This window comes from Papio anubis, chromosome 18, assembly GCF_008728515.1.
Source record: "Papio anubis isolate 15944 chromosome 18, Panubis1.0, whole genome shotgun sequence".
Classification (NCBI taxonomy): domain Eukaryota; kingdom Metazoa; phylum Chordata; class Mammalia; order Primates; family Cercopithecidae; genus Papio; species Papio anubis.
Window position 1 is genome coordinate 50,981,969 of NC_044993.1, and position 18,227 is coordinate 51,000,195.

An 18,227-nucleotide genomic window follows, 5' to 3' on the forward strand; every position below is an offset into this window, starting at 1 on the left:
CTTGTCACATACACAATTTTTGAACCATGTGAACGTATTATACATTTGTAAAATAAAAATTAAAATCGTAGTGATTAAAATTGTTAAAAAAAATCAGGATAATTACATACAAATACCTAGAAAAACTGGAAGTAAAATATCACTGGGTTGTGAAATTAAAGTAATTTTAATTTTCTTCTTTATGCTTTTCTGTGATTCCCAAATTGTCCAAAACAAATGTGTGTTACTTTCGAAATCAGAAGAACAAAAATAGATGTTGCTTTAAATAAAGAAGAAAAGCAAAAAGGAAAAGAACAAGATGCCAGGAAGATACCATGAAGTGATCAGAAATTTTTTCACTAAAAAGAAGAGTCAGATGGCTGCTGTGGCTCATGCCTGTAATCCTAGCACTTTGGGAGGCTGAGGCGGGCGGATTACCTGAGGTCAGGAGTTTCAGGCCAGCCTGGGCCACATGGCAAAATCCCATCTCTACAAAAAATACAAAAATTTTCTGGGCATGGTGGCATGTGCCTCTGGTCCCAGCTACTCGGGAGGCTGAGGTAGCAGGATAGCTTGACCCGGGAGGTGGAGGTTTCTGTGAGCTAAGATCCCACCACTGCACTCCAGCCTGGATGACAGAGTGAGACCCTGTCTCGGGAAAAAAAAAAAAACCCAATAATAAAATAAAATAAAAAAGAATAAAAAGTCAAATAGCTCTCCCTCTGTATAGATAATAAATGGGTCTATGAGAAAAGGGCTGTAATTTTAAAACTAGGCTGGGTAAAATGGCTCATGCCTGTAATCCCAGCACTTTGGGAGGCCAAGTGGGGAGGATTGCTTGAGGCCAGGAGTTAAAGACCAGCCTGGGCAACATAACAAGACCTCATCCTTATTTTGATTTTTTGAGACAGAGTCTTGCTCTATCACCCAGGCTGGAGTGCAATGGCCTGATCTCAGCTCACTGCAACCTCTGCCTCCCAGATTCAAGCAATTCTCCTGCCTCAGCCTCCTGAGTAGCTGGGATTACAGGTGTGTGCCACCTCACACAGCTAATTCTTGTTCATTTTTATTTTTTATTTTATTATTACTATTTTTTGTTTTTTTTATTTTCTTTTTTTTTTTTTGGAGACAGAGTCTTGCTCTGTGCCCTGCCCTAGGGTGGAATGCAGTGGCATGATCTCGGCTCACTGCAGCCTCTGCCTCCTAGGTTCACACAATTCTCCTACCTCAGCCTCCTGAGTAGCTGGAATTACAAGTGTGCACCACCACGCCTGGCTAATTTTTGTTTTTTTTTTTTTTTTTTCAGTAGAGACAGGGTTTCACTATGTCAGTCAGGCTGGTCTCAAACTCCTGACCTCAAGTGATCTGCCTGCCTCGGCCTCCCAAAGCGCTGGGATTACAGGCGTGAGCCACCGCCTGTAAGTTTTTAAATTTTTAGTAGAGACGGGGTTTTGCCACATTGGCCAGGCTGGTCTCAAACTCCTGACCTCAAGTGATCTGCCTGCCTCAGCCTCCCAAAGTGCTGTGATTACAGGACCTTGTCTTTAGAAACACACACACACGCAAACACACACACAAACCAAAAACCTAAATGACAAGTGTGTGGGGCCTCAGAGTTGCTTTCTCCTTCAGAAATCTATTCCTTAGACACAAAAACAAAAAATTAGAGCCAACGTCTATTTTATGTTCTCAGCAAGACTGCAGTGGATTCTACATCTATGTAACTTGATCAAGTTGTCCTAGGAAAGGAGCAGCAAAGAAAGATGGAATGGAGATGAGAGAGGTGGTTTTGAAATGAAAAGTCACAAAGGAGAAACTGAATGGGAGACTGTATATGAAGACCATTGAATTAGGGAAAATAAACTATGATTTATCCAACGGAGAGAAACCTAAAAAAACGATTTAAAAGTTTGCAGAGGGCTGGGTGCAGTGGCTCAAGCCTGTAATCCCAGCACTTTGGGAGGTTGAGGTGGGAGGATCGATTGAGCTGGGAGTTTGAGATCAGCCTGAGCAATATAAGGGAGATCACCATTTCTACAAAACAATTAAAAAATTATCTGGGTGTGGTGGCACGTTCCTGTAGTCCCAGTAACTCAGGAGGCTGAGGCAGGGTTGCGGGGATTGCTTGAGCCCAGGAGGTCGAGGCTGCAGTGAGGTATGATCCTGCCACTGCACTCCAGCCTGGGTGGCACAGCAAGACTCAATCTCAAAACGAAACCAAAAACAAAATAAAAAAGAGAGGCAGGAAAAGGCATATGGAAGACAAATCCCTTAGCTATACCCTACAAACAATCAGAGTCACTAAAAGCAAGAAAAAAATGGTGGTGGTGAAGAAGAGGAAGAAATAATGAAAGACAACTTTCTTAATCTATAGAAAGAACTTAAGTTGATATAGTTGATCAAGGAGCCAGAAATAAGAAATCTAGAATGGCCTTGAAAACATAAACAGCCTAGAAATTTACAGAATCTTGGGGAAATCTCTGACATTCTACAGGTTCAATGTTTGCTAAATCTGGCTTGGCAAGCCCCCTGCTGACATTTTAACACTACTGTTAATGACAGGAAGTAGGACTGAGAAATTCCAGCTAAGCATGGTGGACCGAATTTTCTTCCTTCCCTCTTCAGAGTGCACTGTAATGATAATAAAGGGTCAAACAAGGCACAGACAGGGAGAGCAGAAGAGGAAATAATTGCAACACATTTTTGAAAGGTGAAATTCATGTGAACAAGGGGTAAGCTGACCAGAAAACCAGAGGTCTGAATCAGAAGCCTAAAAACCAGATGACTCATAACCTAGAAGCCTAAAGTGAATCAGAATATGCAGGCAAGAGAGAACTCTAGGCTGGGCGTGGTGGCTCACGCCTGTAATCCCAGCACTTTGGGAGGCTGAGACGGGTGGATCATCTGAGATTAGGAGTTTGAGACCAGCCTGACCAATATGGCCTGTCTCTACCAAAAATACAAAAATTAGGTCGGGCACGGTGGCTCACACCTGTAATCCCAGCACTTTGTGAGGCTGAAGCAGGTGGATCATGAGGTCAGGAGTTCCATACCAACCTGGTCAAGATGGTGAAACCCCGTCTCTACTAAAAATACAAAAATTAGCCAGGTGTGGTGCTGCACGCCTGTAATTCCAGCCACTCGGGAGGCTGAGGCACAAGAATTGCTTGAACCTGGGAGGTGGATGTTGCAGTGAGCCGAGATTGTGCCATTGCATTCCAGCCTGGGTGACACAGCGAGATTCCATCTAAAAAAAAAAAAAAAACTAGTGGGGTGTGGTGGCACACACTTGTAATCCCAGCTACTCGGGAGGCTGAGGCAGGAGAATTGCTTGAACCTGGGAGGCGGAGGCTGCAGTGAGCTGAGATCGCGTCATTGCACTCCAGCCTGGGGGACAAGAGAAAAACTCCATCTCAAAAAATAAAAAATAATAAAAAAAGAACTCTGAAAGCAAGAATGTAGATAGGGCCAAAGGGGTAACACAAAGCAGCTCACCTTGGCAGAAGATTAGAGGCTTACTCTCTGGAGAGGTTCAACCAGAGCAGTGGTTCTCAACCTTGGCTGCACATTGGAGTCACTTGGAGAGATTTTAAAAGACTGATGTTCAGACTACCCCAGCAGATGTATTAAAGTAAAAACTCTGGGTGAGGTATATAGCCTTCATTCAGTATGTCTTAAAGCTCTCCAGGTAGTCCCAAATATGCAGCCCTTTTGGGTACCAAAGAACAGAAGGACTCTGGACTTGAGGACATCAAGTGCATAGGGGTGCTGTGCCGGAAAGAGCAGGATGGAGTCTGTCTATATATACTGAATGGAAGCCTACTTGGATCCAAAAAATTCCTGGTAGCTACATTTGTAATTATACTGTAGCTTTTCAACCCCATTCTAAAGAGTGGAGGATTCCCCTCTGGGAGAAATTAAACCCAAGAAAAAATGTCGGGAAGAGCCTCAGTGAAGTGGTACACTCAGATCACTCTACAATAGAACTCTCTTGACATATCTCACAAATTTCTAATGTGAAGGGTAGAAGGAAACCTCAAGAAAATGAATATCTTTACAAGTCTTATGATAGCCATGAAAAAGCATAAAATGTTATGAAAAGGGGAACAATTAAAAAATGAAAAAATAGAACCCTGAGAAATTGTAACTATGGGCTGGGCACGGTGGCTCACGCCTGTAATCCCAGCACTTTAGGAGGCTGAGGCGAGTGGATCACTTGAGGTCAGGAGCTTGAGACTAGCCTGGTCAACATGGTGAAACCCTGTCTTTATTTAAAAATACGAAAATTAGCTTGGCGCAGTGGCAGGCATCTGTAATCCCAGCTACTTGGGAGCCTGAGGCAGGACAATCGCTTGAACCCGGGAGGCAGAGGTTGCAGTGAACAAGATTGTACCATTGCACTCCAGCCTGGGAAGACAGAGCAAAATTCCATTAAAAAAAAAAAAAGTAAATACGCCAGCAGAAGTAAAGAATTGAAGTGTTGAGGAAACTTCACAACGAAAAATATGAATGGAGGCTGGGCGCAGTGGTTCGCGCCTGTAATCCCAGCACTTTGGAAGGCCGAGGCAGGTGGATCACTTGAGCCCAGGAGTTCGAGACCAGCCTGAATAACGTGGAGAGACGCTACTTCTACAAAAAATAAAAAATCAGCCAGGTGTGGTGGCGTGTGCCTGTGGTCCTAGCTATTCAGGAGGCTGAAGCGGGAAGGTCGCTTGAACCCAAGAGGTCGAGGCTGCAGTGAGCTATGACTGCACTCCAACCTGGTCAGACAAAACAAAACGAAACAAAACAAAAAACAAGAATGGAAAATAGTAGAGAATCAGTCCAGAAAATCTAATATCAAAATAATGAGTCCCAGAAAAAGAAAGCAGAAAAAAATTGGAAGGGAGAGTATTATCCCACAAATAATAAAAGAATGTTTCCAAGAAAATAATAAAAAACATCATTTCATGAAGGACATAAAAGAAAGGGCTTATAGAGCACTTGGCAAAGTAAATTTTTTTTTGTTTTTTTTTGAGGCGGAGTCTCGCTCTGTCGCCCAGGCTGGAGTGCAGTGGCGCGATCTCGGCTCACTGCAAGCTCCGCCTCCCCGGGTTCACGCCATTCTCCTGCCTCAGCCTCCGGAGTAGCTGGAACTACAGGCGCCCGCCACCACGCCCAGCTAATTTTTTGTATTTTTTAGTAGAGACAGGGTGTCACTGTGTTAGCCAGGATGGTCTCGATCTCCTGACCTCGTGATCCGCCCGCCTCGGCCTCCCAGAGTGCTGGGATTACACGCGTGAGCCACCGTGCTCGGCCGGCAAAGTAAATTTTAAAAGAGTCACAACGTCATCATCACAACATTGGATTTTCTAAATGTACCTAGGTTAAAAGGAAGTTACCGAAGCATTCTGGGAGGGGAAAATATTGCAAAAATTGCTTATAAATGGATTAGGAGTCAGAATGGCTTGAACCCCTGGTCAGCAACGCTAGAAGCAGGATTATGATAGAGAAGTGCCTCCAGGTATGAATGCAAATGATTTTCAACGTAGAATTCTATGCCCAACCAAACCATAAATCAAGTGTGGGGGTAGAGTAAGACCATTTGTGACATTTTAGGCTCTGAAAAATTTTACCTCTCAGGTACTCTTCCGCAGTAATTTCCTAGAGCGAGTGTCCTCCACCTCAAAAGAGGAAGCAAACCTAGAAAGAGAAACACAAGATGGAAAGCAAAGATCCAATGCAGAAGAGTGCGCGAGGGCAAGTCCCAGGAGCAGGCAGTTTTGGGACACAACTAGAGGGCAACCAATATTTGTTGTTGTTGAGACAAGTCTCGCTCTGTTGCCAGGCTGGAGTGCAGTGGCACGATCTCGGCTCACTGCAACACCTGCCTCCTGGGTTCAAGCGATTCTCCTGCCTCAGCCTTCCGAGTAGCTGGGACTACAGGCGTGCGCCGCCACTCCTGGCGCATTTTTGCATTTTCAGTAGAGACGGGGTTTCACCATGTTGGCCAGGATGGTCTCGATCTGACCTCAACTGATTTGCCCGTGTTGGCCTCTCAAAGTGCTGGGATTACAGGCATGAGCCACCGCGCCTGGCATTTTTTTTTTTTTTTTTTTTTTTTGAGACAGATTCTCTCATTCTTGTCCCCCAGGCTGGAGTGCAGCGTTGCGATCTCTGCTCACTGCAACCACCACCTTGCAGGCCCAAGCCATTCTCCAGCCTCAGCCTCCAGAGTAGCCGGGATTACATGACGCGCGCCACCACGTCTGGCTAATTTTTTTTTTTATTTTTTATTTTTGGTAGAGACGGGGTTCCACCATGTTGGCCAGGCTGGTCTTGAACTGCTGACCTCAATTGATCCGCCCACCTCGGCCTCCCAAAGTGCTGGGATTATAGGCATGAGCCACCGGCCCTGGCCCCAATTTTTATTAGATAGGTAGAAAGAAGGTTCTGGGAGGGATATCCCCAGAAAAAAGGTAAAACTGATGAACACTTATTTGAATATCCTGGGAGGAGGTTTGTTTCCAGTGATCCATAGAAAATCAAACACTTTTAAGACAGGAGTTGTTATTAATTCCAGGAAAAACAACATTTTACATGAAAGCAATCCTACTATACCAAGTGACTTAATGTGGAACTGTTTATATAGATATATAATAATGTACACCGCCATTTTTATTTAATCCAAATGGTAAAACTTTGAGAGGATGGGAGAGGGTAGAGTTGTATATGTATGTGGGTGTTGCTAAAGTCAATTGTAGCTCATGCTTGAGACTGACAAATCAAGGAATAGGAGGAGTATGTTATTTACATATAACATTGTTTTTTTTTTTTTTTTTGTGAGACGGAGTCTTGCTCTGTCACCCAGGCTGGAGTGCAGTGGTGCGATCTCGGCTCATTGCAAGCTCCGCCTCCTGGGTTCACGCCATTCTCCTGCCTCAGCCTCCCAAGTAGCTGGGACTACAGGCGCCGGCCACCACGCCCAGCTAATTTTTTGTATTTTTTAATAGAGACGGGGTTTCACCCTGTTAGCCAGGATGGTCTCGATCTCCTGACCTCGTGATCCACCCGCCTCGGCCTCCCAAAGTGCTGGGATTACAGGCCTGAGCCACTGCGACCAGCCTCTTTTCTTTTTTAAAGAAAGAACTAGCAGAGTTGAAATTGCCTCTAAAGAATTAGTCAGGGTATAATTAATTAGAGCAGGAGAATGAAGTTTTTGTTGTAAGTTTTGAAGAACCTTATGACTTTTTAAACAATGTACAACTTCGTTAGAAAAATTAAAAAATTCTTAAAGCCTGCAAAATTGAGAATGTGTTATGATCTGGGCAAATTTAATGAAAATGCTAACTACCACAGACATATCCCAGTAGAAACGCCAATATGTGGGAGTGGGAAGATGGAGAATCACACTGGTTTTGGACTTAAAGGTAACTCTAAACGCCTCAAGGCACCAGAACTTTGTTTTGTTGGCATTTCTGTTTTATTGTTAGTGGCTTTTTTTTTTTTAAACAGGGTCTCACTCTGTCACCCAAGCTGGAGTACAGTGGCTTACCACAATCTCCACCTCCCAGGTTGGAGCGATTCTCAGCCTCCCTAGTAGCTGAGATAACAGGTGCACACCACCACACCCAGCTAATTTTTTTTGTATTTTTAGTAGAGACGGGGTTTCACCATGTTGGCCAGGCTGGTCTTGAACTCCTGGCCTCAAGTGATCCGCCTGCCTCAGCCTCCCAAAGTGCTGGGATTACAGGTGTGAGCCACCGCGCCTGGCTGCTAGTGGCATTTAAATTTTTCAGATGTTTATTGATCATTTGTGTAATAGTTGAGATTGTAATTTTAAAAAATTGCAGAGGGGGAAAGAGTTGCTAGTTTAAAGAACAAGCAGCTTCTGCCCTCTAATGGCATAATTCATCCTTGGTTCAGAAAAATCATGCCTAACTTCAGTTTCAGAGATGAAGAATCTACGATGTGAACAGAAAAGAAGGGACGATGGTGTGCACAGGAAGATGAGAGGATGTGATGTATTCTCAGAAAATAGGCAGAAATGTCACAAAATGTATAAAGATCGAGACTCTACCATAATGAGAAGCGCTGAAGAGAAAAATCAGCACCAGGAAGAGACATCAGAAAATTAAAAAGGAGCAAACCAGGATAAACCAGATCTCATATAACCATCATCAAAAATATCGGGGAAGCTCCTGGGCTTCCAGTTGAACTGGCCAGTTGAAATAATAACCTCCTATTAAAAAATGGTCATCCAGGAATTTAATATGATAGGTCAAAACACACAATTATCAACATTTTATTTAGGTACCAAAATTTACACAAAAGAATATTTTAAATCCTAAATATGTAAAATTTTGGATAAGCAATATTTAATCTGGAATTTTAAGATGTGATTTTTTTTTTTCTCCAAGGGTTAACCAGTTCACTCAAAGCTTATTGAAAAACCTATCCTTTTTCACATTTACTTATGCTGAAACTGTTATTATATTTGGGCCAGTTTATTGTGTTTTATTCAATTCCACTGACTTGTCTGCCTCTTCTGGCACCAGTGCCATAATGCTTTGAAAATGGTGTATTTTTCCCCCTTCAGCCCCCATAGTAGCCAGGGGAATGAGGACTGCGTGGTCCGGCCTCCTTCCTGGCAACAAGACCAGCTATAACAAATCTGTCTCTGGACAGAATCTTCCTCCATCCCCATCAACATGGTAGCCTATGCTTCAGGTGTCCTTTGTGCAGTTTTCATCATATTCAAAGTGACTTCAAAGGAAATCATCTTCATTTGCTCCATGGCCCATCCCTGTTTCTTGAGATGATGGTGTATTCCTAATACCCAAGATCTTCTATTCAAGCTTCCCAAGAGGCCATCTGCTTTCTCAAGGAGAGAATGGTCAGTTGTCTTTATTTCACCTTCTCTCCATTAACAACAAAAAACTTTTAAGATGTGGTGCTATGGCAGAAATGTCATATTTTTAGCTATGTCTGCCCCTTCTGTCTTTTCCTGAGTTTCTAGCACTAATACAGTTTTCCCTGGCTTCATTTTTCCTATTTGTTTTTGTTGGTTTTAGTTTTCAGGATACAAAAAGAATCAGTCTACCAGCTTTACATATCATTAAGCTAGGTAAAAACATATTTTAACAATTATCAAAATTTTGTTAATGGGCCAGGTGTGGTGGCTTATCCCTGTAACCCCAGCACTTTGGGAGGCCCAGGCAGGACAATTTCTTGAGGCCAAGAGTTTGAGACCAGCCTGGGCAACACAGCAAGACCTATCTCTACAAATTTTTTTTTTTTTTTTTTTTTTAATTAGCCAGGCATGGTGGCACACACCTGTAGTCTCAGCTACTCATAAGGCTGACGCGGGAAGATTGCTTGAGTCCAGGAGGTTGGGGAAGCAGTGAGCTATGATTGTGCCACAGCACTCCAGCCTGGGCAAGAGAGAGACAGACTGTCTCTAAACAAAAACAAAAACAACCCCCCCAATGCCCCCCAAATTTATTAAGGTTCCAGTTGTTTCTACCAAAAAATAGTATTTTAAATTCTAAATGTATATCCATTCTCATATTAAAATCTTACCACAGAAGACTTTAAAAATAAAAACCTAAATTGAAAACATTCACACTGGCCAAACCAACTTCACAGTAAATTACAAAAGAGCCACATTTCAAGCAAAGTGGAAAAGCAAGATTCATGCTGGTGTTGGCTTTAATATGAGATCACTGTTCAGTCTTCATTAAGTTTAATAAAAGGTGAAGTGCATAAAGGAATTAGCAATAGTTATTTTTAAAAAGTCCTTTTGATATGATCCTAAAAATAATCTCAAAGGCTTTTATCAAAGAGGAGCCTTGATAAGCTGTTTATACTTTAGATCCATTACTGAAAGAATTTGCCTGAAATCTTTGAATATTCCTATTAACCCTATTTCTTTCAGATCCGTATGCTGAAGTTATTCACATACAGCAGCTCCATGGTACACTTTCTCAAGGATTTAAGTAGGTGACCTTAAGTCTGTTCTTTCTTGACCATTCCAATTCTCAAAATTAAAAATGTTTGTGGAAAAATTTAATGTCAAAGGATGTGTTTGTGATATAAAGAAAATGCAGGGTATACAATCGCTTTCTATATTTTATATATACACGCATATACATACGTATATATATACATACATACTATATATAGGAGGCTTTTTTCTAGTTAAAAATAAGACAACTGCTGAAGCTAAAGTAAATGAGCAGTGGTATAAAAAGTCTCAGAAAGGACAGAGGTTTTGGTTCTATGTCTAGCTTTATACAGTAAGAACAGCATTCATTAAAGGTGCTGAAAGACAGGGAAAGTGGACAAGCACACAGAAACACTTGCGCAGACTGGGATGAATAAACTATTAAGTTTATTAAGTAGCTTTTTGCCCCTCTGAAATCCTGGCTTAAATACTTTGGAGCAGGTTTTGCTCCCTTCATTTGCCATGCTGACACAGGCAAACGAGTGATTTTTAAGCTCCTGATTTTAACACTCTGGAGTATTCTTGGCACACAGAAACGCCTAGGTCCTTGAAGAATACTACTTTTCAAACCTGTAGAAGGCCAAAAATTAATCCCTCCCTTGAGAAATGGACACATCACCAGTCTGCTCTTATTCTACACATACGTCATATGCCTTTAGGCCAGTGTGTGGGTAAGAATTAATTTGCTTGGTAAAACATAATCTCAAAGTTTAAAACAAGGTAATTTCACTTTATTATTTCAAACACTTACTACTATGTACAAGGCATGGTTTGGCTTCCGTAATATAAACTAGACTTTCTTTTTGTGGAAGTCATGCTCAGTCCGGTGAGGGAGATAACCAAACACGGCCCACAGAAAACAATTTGGAAGGTGTTACTACAGCATATCCAGGGATGCTACCGCACCTTAGGCATGTATGGGGGCGAGTGGGCACTGTGAAGGAATAATTCCAAAACAGCAACCTAACTCTTGAACAATGAGTAGGAAATTATGAAGCAGGCAAAGGAGGAAGGAAATTCCAGCTGGATCAAACAGCTGAGTACAAAAGATTGGGAGACATGATATAGTTTTGGGGATTGGCAAGAGGTGGAGTCTTACTTGCTGGTTTACTCTTCCACATGGTAGGGGCGAGTTGGATTAGTTAGGAGCTGGCTTGAATATCTAAGGCTGGACTGAGCCTTCACTGGCAGTGGACTTTCCTGCTTAACGTAACACAAGACATCAAGAGCCACTGGAATTTTTAAGGATTAAATGAACTCCAAGCAGCTGGCACAGTGCCTTGCAAATGTTACTTCTTAAAGTAAGTTATTAACAAAACTTTCATTTTGTTAAGCAGTGTTCAGCATCTTAATCCAGGTTTGAAGGTTAGCTGTTTGGGTGCAGCAATATGGGTAAGGAGCAGCAGGTTATGGGGATGTTGGCGTGTGGCTGAAACAACAGGGCATAGGATACTAGGGAAGGGAAAGAGTAGAAAGAAGAGAGACTGGGGGATGACTTGAAACTCAGCCCCAAATAAGACCAACAAAGGATGGAGCTGGAAGACCAAATCATGGAGGAAACATTGGAGCTTAACTACAGTGTTTCTCCAAGACAGGAATTGCCACAGGTGCTGAGTAACTAGAAAACTGTCATAGGAGTGACTGTAGTTAAAGAAAAGGTCAAAGAACAATGAGCTTAGGTAATGAAACTGACCTCAGATGATGCAATGTATGATAGTTCTAGGTGCCAGATCCTATGAACGTGAGCGATCTAATCCAGATTTTTGGTCCAGATTAGCAAGAACTGACAGTAAATCTAGTTGGATTATTTTAAAGTAGAAATGGCAGTGTGTGTTGTGTGTGGGGTGGGGTAGAGTTGGAATGGTTAGGCCAGATATCCCATCCCCGGCAACAGGGTGTCTGGGAATAAACAAATGTAATCTAAGCATCACAAAAAAAGCAGGGCCCATTAGAAGAAATTTAACTTGGTTCAGAGGCATTTCCCTAATTCAGTTCTGAACAGCTTTCATGATCTTTACAGTACTTGCCTGTCATCTATACAAATATAACATTCTAAAATTTTGAGACGGAGTCTCTTTGTCACCCAGGCTGCAGTGCAGTGGCACGATCTTGGTTCACTGCAAGATCCACCTCCCGGGTTCACACCATTCTCCTGCCTCAGCCTCCCTAGTAGCTCAGACTACAGGTGCCTGCCACCAGACCCGGCTAATTTTTTTTTTTTTTTTTTTGGATTTTTAGTAGAGACAGGGTTTCACCGTGTTAGCTAGGATGGTCTCAATCTCCTGACCTCGTGATCCGCCCGCCTCGGCCTCCCAAAGTGCTGGTGGGATTACAGGCATGAGCCACCGCACCTGGCCAACATTCTAAAATTTCAAAGTTACTTAATATTTTTTAAGCACTGCACTTAAAAAACACATTCAAAAAAAGTATGTCTGTATACCGCTTAAAATCAATGACCGGCCGGGCACGGTGGCTCACACCTGTAATGCCAGCACTTTGGGAGGCCGAGGCAGGCAGATCACCCGAGGTCAGGAGTTCAAGACAAGCCTGGCCAACATGGTGAAGCCGTCTCTACTAAAAATATAAAAACCAGCCAGGTGTGGTAGCGGGCACCTGTAATCCCAGCTACTCAGGAGGCTGAGGTAGGAAAATCCACTTGAACCCAGGAGGCGGAGGTTGCAATGAGCTGAGATCATGCCACTGCACTCTAGCCTGGGTAACAGTGTGAGACTGTCTCAAGAAAGAAAGAAAGAAAATTATCTCAATCCCTACTTATACCACTGTTTCTAAAGTACCATTCCCACTCTCCCTCATTCCCCAAATCCTTTCAGTACATTTTCACTGTCCCCAGGTACACTTCCCGAACCACAGCAATAAAGGAAACTCATCATAAGTAATTACCACTTGCTTGTCAACTGGGCAGACTGGTAGGCCACAAGCACTCACGGGTTTAGCTACATTCTACTTTATCAAGGAATTTAATACTCACTCACTAGGGTTTCCAGAAAAATACGTGGCCATAAATAAGTCACCATTCTGCATCTCTAATATTCAAATCCAAACCATTTTGAAAGTTCAAACTTCTAATTTCTATGTAATTCAAGACGCTCCTAAATTTATTTAACCACATCTCCAATTAATCCTGATTCATTTCTAGCCTCTACCACCTGCCCACCTATGAAGTGTATCTTCAATGTTTAATTTAGAATTTTGTATATTCAGTTTAACTTATATTAAAAACTAAGAATTTTAAAATAGGGAAATGCACTCATACATACAATCTCCGTCTGTGGGTTAAGTATATAAATATGGCACTACTTTCTGTAAATAATGCAAATACTCAACATTTGAAAAGTTTACTGAAAACTTTTATTGTAATCAAAAAGTGACATAACGGGGTTGTAATGAATTCAGCAAATCATTCTGCTGATATTTTAGAACTTATATCAGCTTTTGCCAGGCAATTAAAAAAATTCAAATGTGAAAATTTCACATTACAGTAAACTCCACCCCAACTAATTAATGGTGGTTAAAAATAATAGGCCCTAGCAAAACCTCTCATGTTACATGGTCACAACTCACAATTCTGTACAAAAGTTCGTGTTATAAAGCTCTGATGTAAAAATCAAATAATCAAGCAGCAATATTTTAAGTGCAGCACAGGGTCTTCCATGTCATTATTTACAAGGCTTGAATCTCTTTACATTATAACAAAATTTAATACAGATGACTTAGTAATTAAGTCAATTTTTAAGATCTGTCCTTTTACACAGTGACAGATTTCACTTTTTGGTCATCTTTCTCCTTCTCCTTTTCTTTATCTTTGTTCTTCTTTGACTTCTTTTTCTTGTGTTTGTGTTTTTGGCTTTTTTCCAATTCCACTTCAGTGCCTGCATGTTTCTTATGCTTCTTATGCTTTTTATGTTTCTTGTGTTTTTTCTTTTCCTTCTTTTTCTTCTTCTTCTTGCTATCCTGACTTTCCGCTGAGCTGGCACTGCTACTGTGGCTTCGGGTCTGGCTTCCAGAAGGACTGTGGCTTCTGCTGGGGCTGACGCTGGGGCTGCTGTGGCTCTGGTTCCTGCTTATGCCCACCTGGACAACTGCTGCTGTGTCCAGGTTCTCTTTTGCTTTCTCCACTATTTTATCTTTCAGGTCCTTAGAAATGTTTCCTGAAGTTTCCTCTTCTTTTACAGAAACATTACTTTCACTGTCACTTTCATTATAGTCTGGTTCAAAAGCAGCTTCATCAGTTTCTCTAGTTAAGTCAGAGGAAAGTCTGGAGGAATGACTTAACTGGGGTTTAGGCTTGGCAGTATTCTTGTCAATTTGCCCAGTAATTTGCTCTTTTTCAACCTGTGTCTCTGGTGGGTTAAGTATATAAAGTAGTTTATTGCCACTTGACTCTTTATTGTTCCTTGCTTCTAATACATGCTTCTCACGATCCTTACAAGGATTTTTATCTACAGACTTTGTCTCTTCATTTGGGCGTTTAGTATCATAAGTGGCTTTGTGATCATGAGGTTTTCTGTCTCTTGAAGGACTAGAATTACTTTTTTTGGAATCTCCTGTTCCTTTTTTAGGCAAATCTCTCTCTTCCCTTGGCTTATTTTTCTGTCCAGATGCAGAATCTTTATTCCGAGAAGGAGAGTCTTTTCTTCTTGTTAATTCATTCTTTTCATCTCTACGTTTGGAACTTGAATACTCTCTGGTGTCATAGTCAGTTTTTTTGTCTCTATTGGGAGTGAAGTCTTTATTTGAGGAAGCACGAGTGGAATCATGTTTATCTGAAGTTCTAGCCTCTTTGGAAGATTGAGATAGACTTTTAAAATTTCCTTGTTCATTCAGACGGTCCAAATTACTCTCTTTCTCTGGCTGAGTGTTGTTCTTCCTCTTTTCAGCATTTTCCTTTTCCAACACTGAATAATCTCGATCTTTGGTTTTCCCTTTTTCACTAGATGCAGAGTTTTTTGAACTTTTAACCTCGTGTTGTATGATTTCATGGCTCACGTCCTTGGTGAATTTCTGAATTTTCTCTGATGGCTCACTTTCTTTCTCAGGATACTTGACTATATTTGATGGCTTGGTACTAACATTTTTAATAACACTAGCGGGTTTTCCTACACTTGATATAGGCTGTGTGGATTTAACATCTTCTTCTTCAGATTCAAAGTCATCTTTATCCCATTTGGATTGAGGAACCTGAATCATAATGATAACATCTTCAGCTGGTGCTGTATTGTCATTATTATATTCTTCCATCGTTTTAATCACAGTTCGCTTTGTATCTGTTTTTTCTTCAGATTTCCGCACAGGACTGCCTCCAGTTGAGCTCGTACTAAAAAGAGTAACGATATTTTTAATTAATGAAGAATTTATTAATTATAAAACATTGATAAATATAAAAATGCTAACTTAAACACAAATGTCCTTTTAACTTAAAAAAAACAAAACAAAACAAAAAAACTTATTCTGCCCTAAGGAAGACACACAATTTAAGATTTTGATTGTATAAACACAAATGTGGCTCACCCCCAAAATCTACTTATAACCTTGTCTTTAGCAATTCCTTTCTTCAAAGACAACAAAAGACTAAATAAAACCAGCCTACTTCCCTAGATCAGCACATTCATAATATAGAAAGCACAAGCATGGGTAAAACTGAAGAAAATCCTTCCCCCAACAAACTTCCACACCCACCCCCTACATTCAGATACCTGGTATAATCCACTAGAGTTGAGCTGGATCCTTCAGTTCCAGTCACTTTTCGTCTGACCTTTGCTTTGACTTTTTCTTGTTTAACTTTGCTAGATGTTGACTCCAACTTTTCACAGGGTTCTTTTGTGTTAGATATATTTTCTGTACTTCCAATTTTCTTCCCAGTTTCTCTGTTGAGTTTGATTTTTTTGGCTGGCGCAGTTGAAGAAATTTTGTCCTTTTCAGGGGTCCTATCCATTTTTTCAATATCAGGTTCCATTTTGCGCTTTGGTGATGGTTTCACTATTTCAGTCACTTCTAGTTTCGAGATTTTCATTGAAGAAGACTCAAAATCCTTATCTACACCTTTTTCCTCAGTTTTTCTTTTTCTTTTTTCTCCCTTATTATCAAGTGGTTTGTTTTTCTCATTAGGCTTCTTGGCCTTTTCTTCCTTAGTTGTTAGCTTTTCTGATTTGACATCTTTGGAATAGTCCTTCTTCACTTTTTCCTCTTTGACTGGTTTTGTTTCTTGGTGTTCTTTTGCTGATTTAGAGTGAGCTTTTCTGGGCGTTCCAGTGATTTTTTCATCCTTCTGAGAGGAAGATGATGATTTAGCATTGTCAGTCTTTGGAGTCTCCTCTTTGGCTTTTTTAAGTGGAGGTTCAGATCGAGGAGATTTCTCACGTTCTCCATCTACTTTTTCTTGGGGTCCTTTAGCAGGTTTTACAATATTTTCTTTTTTGGACACAGCAGATCCATCATTCTTCCGTTTGGTTTTATCACCCTTTGTTTTTGGTTTATCCCTTTCTCTCTTGTCTTTTTCAGACACTGATTTAAAAGTGATGGATTCTGCATCCATTGGTTCATCTCTAACAGGTGTGGCATCATCTCTACTTGGGAGAACAAACAGTGAGTCTGTTTTATTTTCTTCAACACCTGTAGGTTCTCTTGATTTCCTAGAAGTCTCTAATAACTCTGGGTTCAGAAAACCCTCACTTTCTTCCCCTTTTCTTCTTTTTCTGTGTTTCTTATGCTTATTTCCTTTACCATCTCCTGGAGCGTTTTCACTCTCCTTCTCTTTTGACTTTGTATTATCCTTCTGATTGTGACCATCTCTTGCTGAAAGCTTTTCTGGATAGTTGCTACCTATGTTTCGACTTCTATGACTTTGCCCACCAACATAATCTTCTCTGCGGCCTCTTGTGAAGGGAGAATTCCTGATGTTAAGTGGTAAAAATCTCTCTGGAGAAAAGTTCTCTCTATTTGCTGAGGGTCTAGGCTGTGCTCCAGCAGCAAAACCTTTATAATATTTTTCATACCACTCTCTATATTTTCTCTCCCATTCTCGATAGCGTTCTTTTTCAAATGGGTCTCTAAAGTCAACACTCCTCCCATAATAGGCTTTCATGTCATATGGTGGTGGAACTTCTCTGTATCTATTAAAATATTCACGTTCCGTTTCCCCTTGAGGTACGTTACGTTTATTAGGAGACTGCCCCCTAAACGCTTGAGGAGATCTTGATCGTGAATGATAGCGTCTATAAGGGGGTGACCTTGACCTAGATCGATGATATCCATGAGATCTAGACCGTGAACGGTAATTGCGGCTCTTGCCTCTGCCTCTTCTGGGGTATGGAGGTGACCGTGAATAGGAACGAGAATGTGAGCGGCTGAATGATCGAGAATAAGAGCGTGAACGTGTTGAACCAGATCTTGATTTAGAGTAAGTATATGAACTTCTTGAATACGAAGAACCACTATAGGGAGATTTAGACCTAAAAACAAAACAAAACAATAGTTGATAGTTGAGAAATACATACAAAATAAAACACAAACTCTCAGATTCTAGCATTCTTTCCTCACGGTTTCATCTGTCTTTATATCAAATTTCATCTTAGATGATTAAAGAGGCATAGTGACCTCTACTGGAATGGAATAAAGTACACAAATCAGAGCAATCACTTGTTACAAAACAAAAGTGAAGTCTTAACAATTAGAGTGAAGTGCATTAATGTACCGTGAGTTATATGAGCTAACTAACATTAAACAAAATGTCCATTAATTTTAAATTTCACTTCCTATCTGAATATTGAAGTAGGAGTCTGTTTTTTGTCCTATACTGGCCAACAGCCTAGTTGTAAAAGAAACATTTCAAGTGTAAGGCTAAAAAATAAAGTCTTTGAAACAAACTTCCAGGGAATTTTTATAATTCACTTTTTCTATCAATAAAGCAATTCGTGTTCTATTACTGCTTCATAATTACACAGGTTAATGTTCCAGCAAGAAGCTGTAGCCTTATGGTAAAAGGGTCCTGAGAACTGTTCTTTGGCTATTCCCCTATTTCTTTCCTTCCAAAAACATTTCCCAATTATTTGATACTATAAATAACTTCAAGGGACAAGGGCAATTTAATCCCCACAACTGTTAGTTCTACACAATAGAATTTACACTGAGACATTATTTCAATGAACAGATATTGGGAAATAAGCTACATCTTCACTTCTACACACCTAGACCGAATCAGAAAAATTCGTAAGTGCAATGTTCTTTATATCCATAGCTAATCCCT

At 40.8% G+C, this 18,227-nt stretch overlaps 1 protein-coding gene across 4 annotated transcripts in view; it reads right to left on the reverse strand.

The window, feature by feature from the left end:
* Window positions 1-13,306: 13,306 nt before the first annotated feature.
* RBBP6 (RB binding protein 6, ubiquitin ligase) overlaps window positions 13,307-18,227 on the reverse strand; it is a 32,723-nt gene continuing 27,802 nt past the window's right edge. For 2 of the 4 annotated variants that reach the window (XM_009196171.4, XM_009196170.4), the window contains 2 exons: window positions 15,679-17,433; window positions 13,307-15,299 (listed from right to left, as the gene is read on the reverse strand). In XM_009196171.4, the coding sequence (XP_009194435.1) occupies window positions 13,730-15,299; window positions 15,679-17,433 (3,325 nt within the window). In that variant the 3' untranslated portion in view covers window positions 13,307-13,729. The remainder of the gene's footprint in view (window positions 15,300-15,678; window positions 17,434-18,227) is intronic. The other 2 variants (XM_003916687.5, XM_003916686.5) reach the window with 1 other exon arrangement.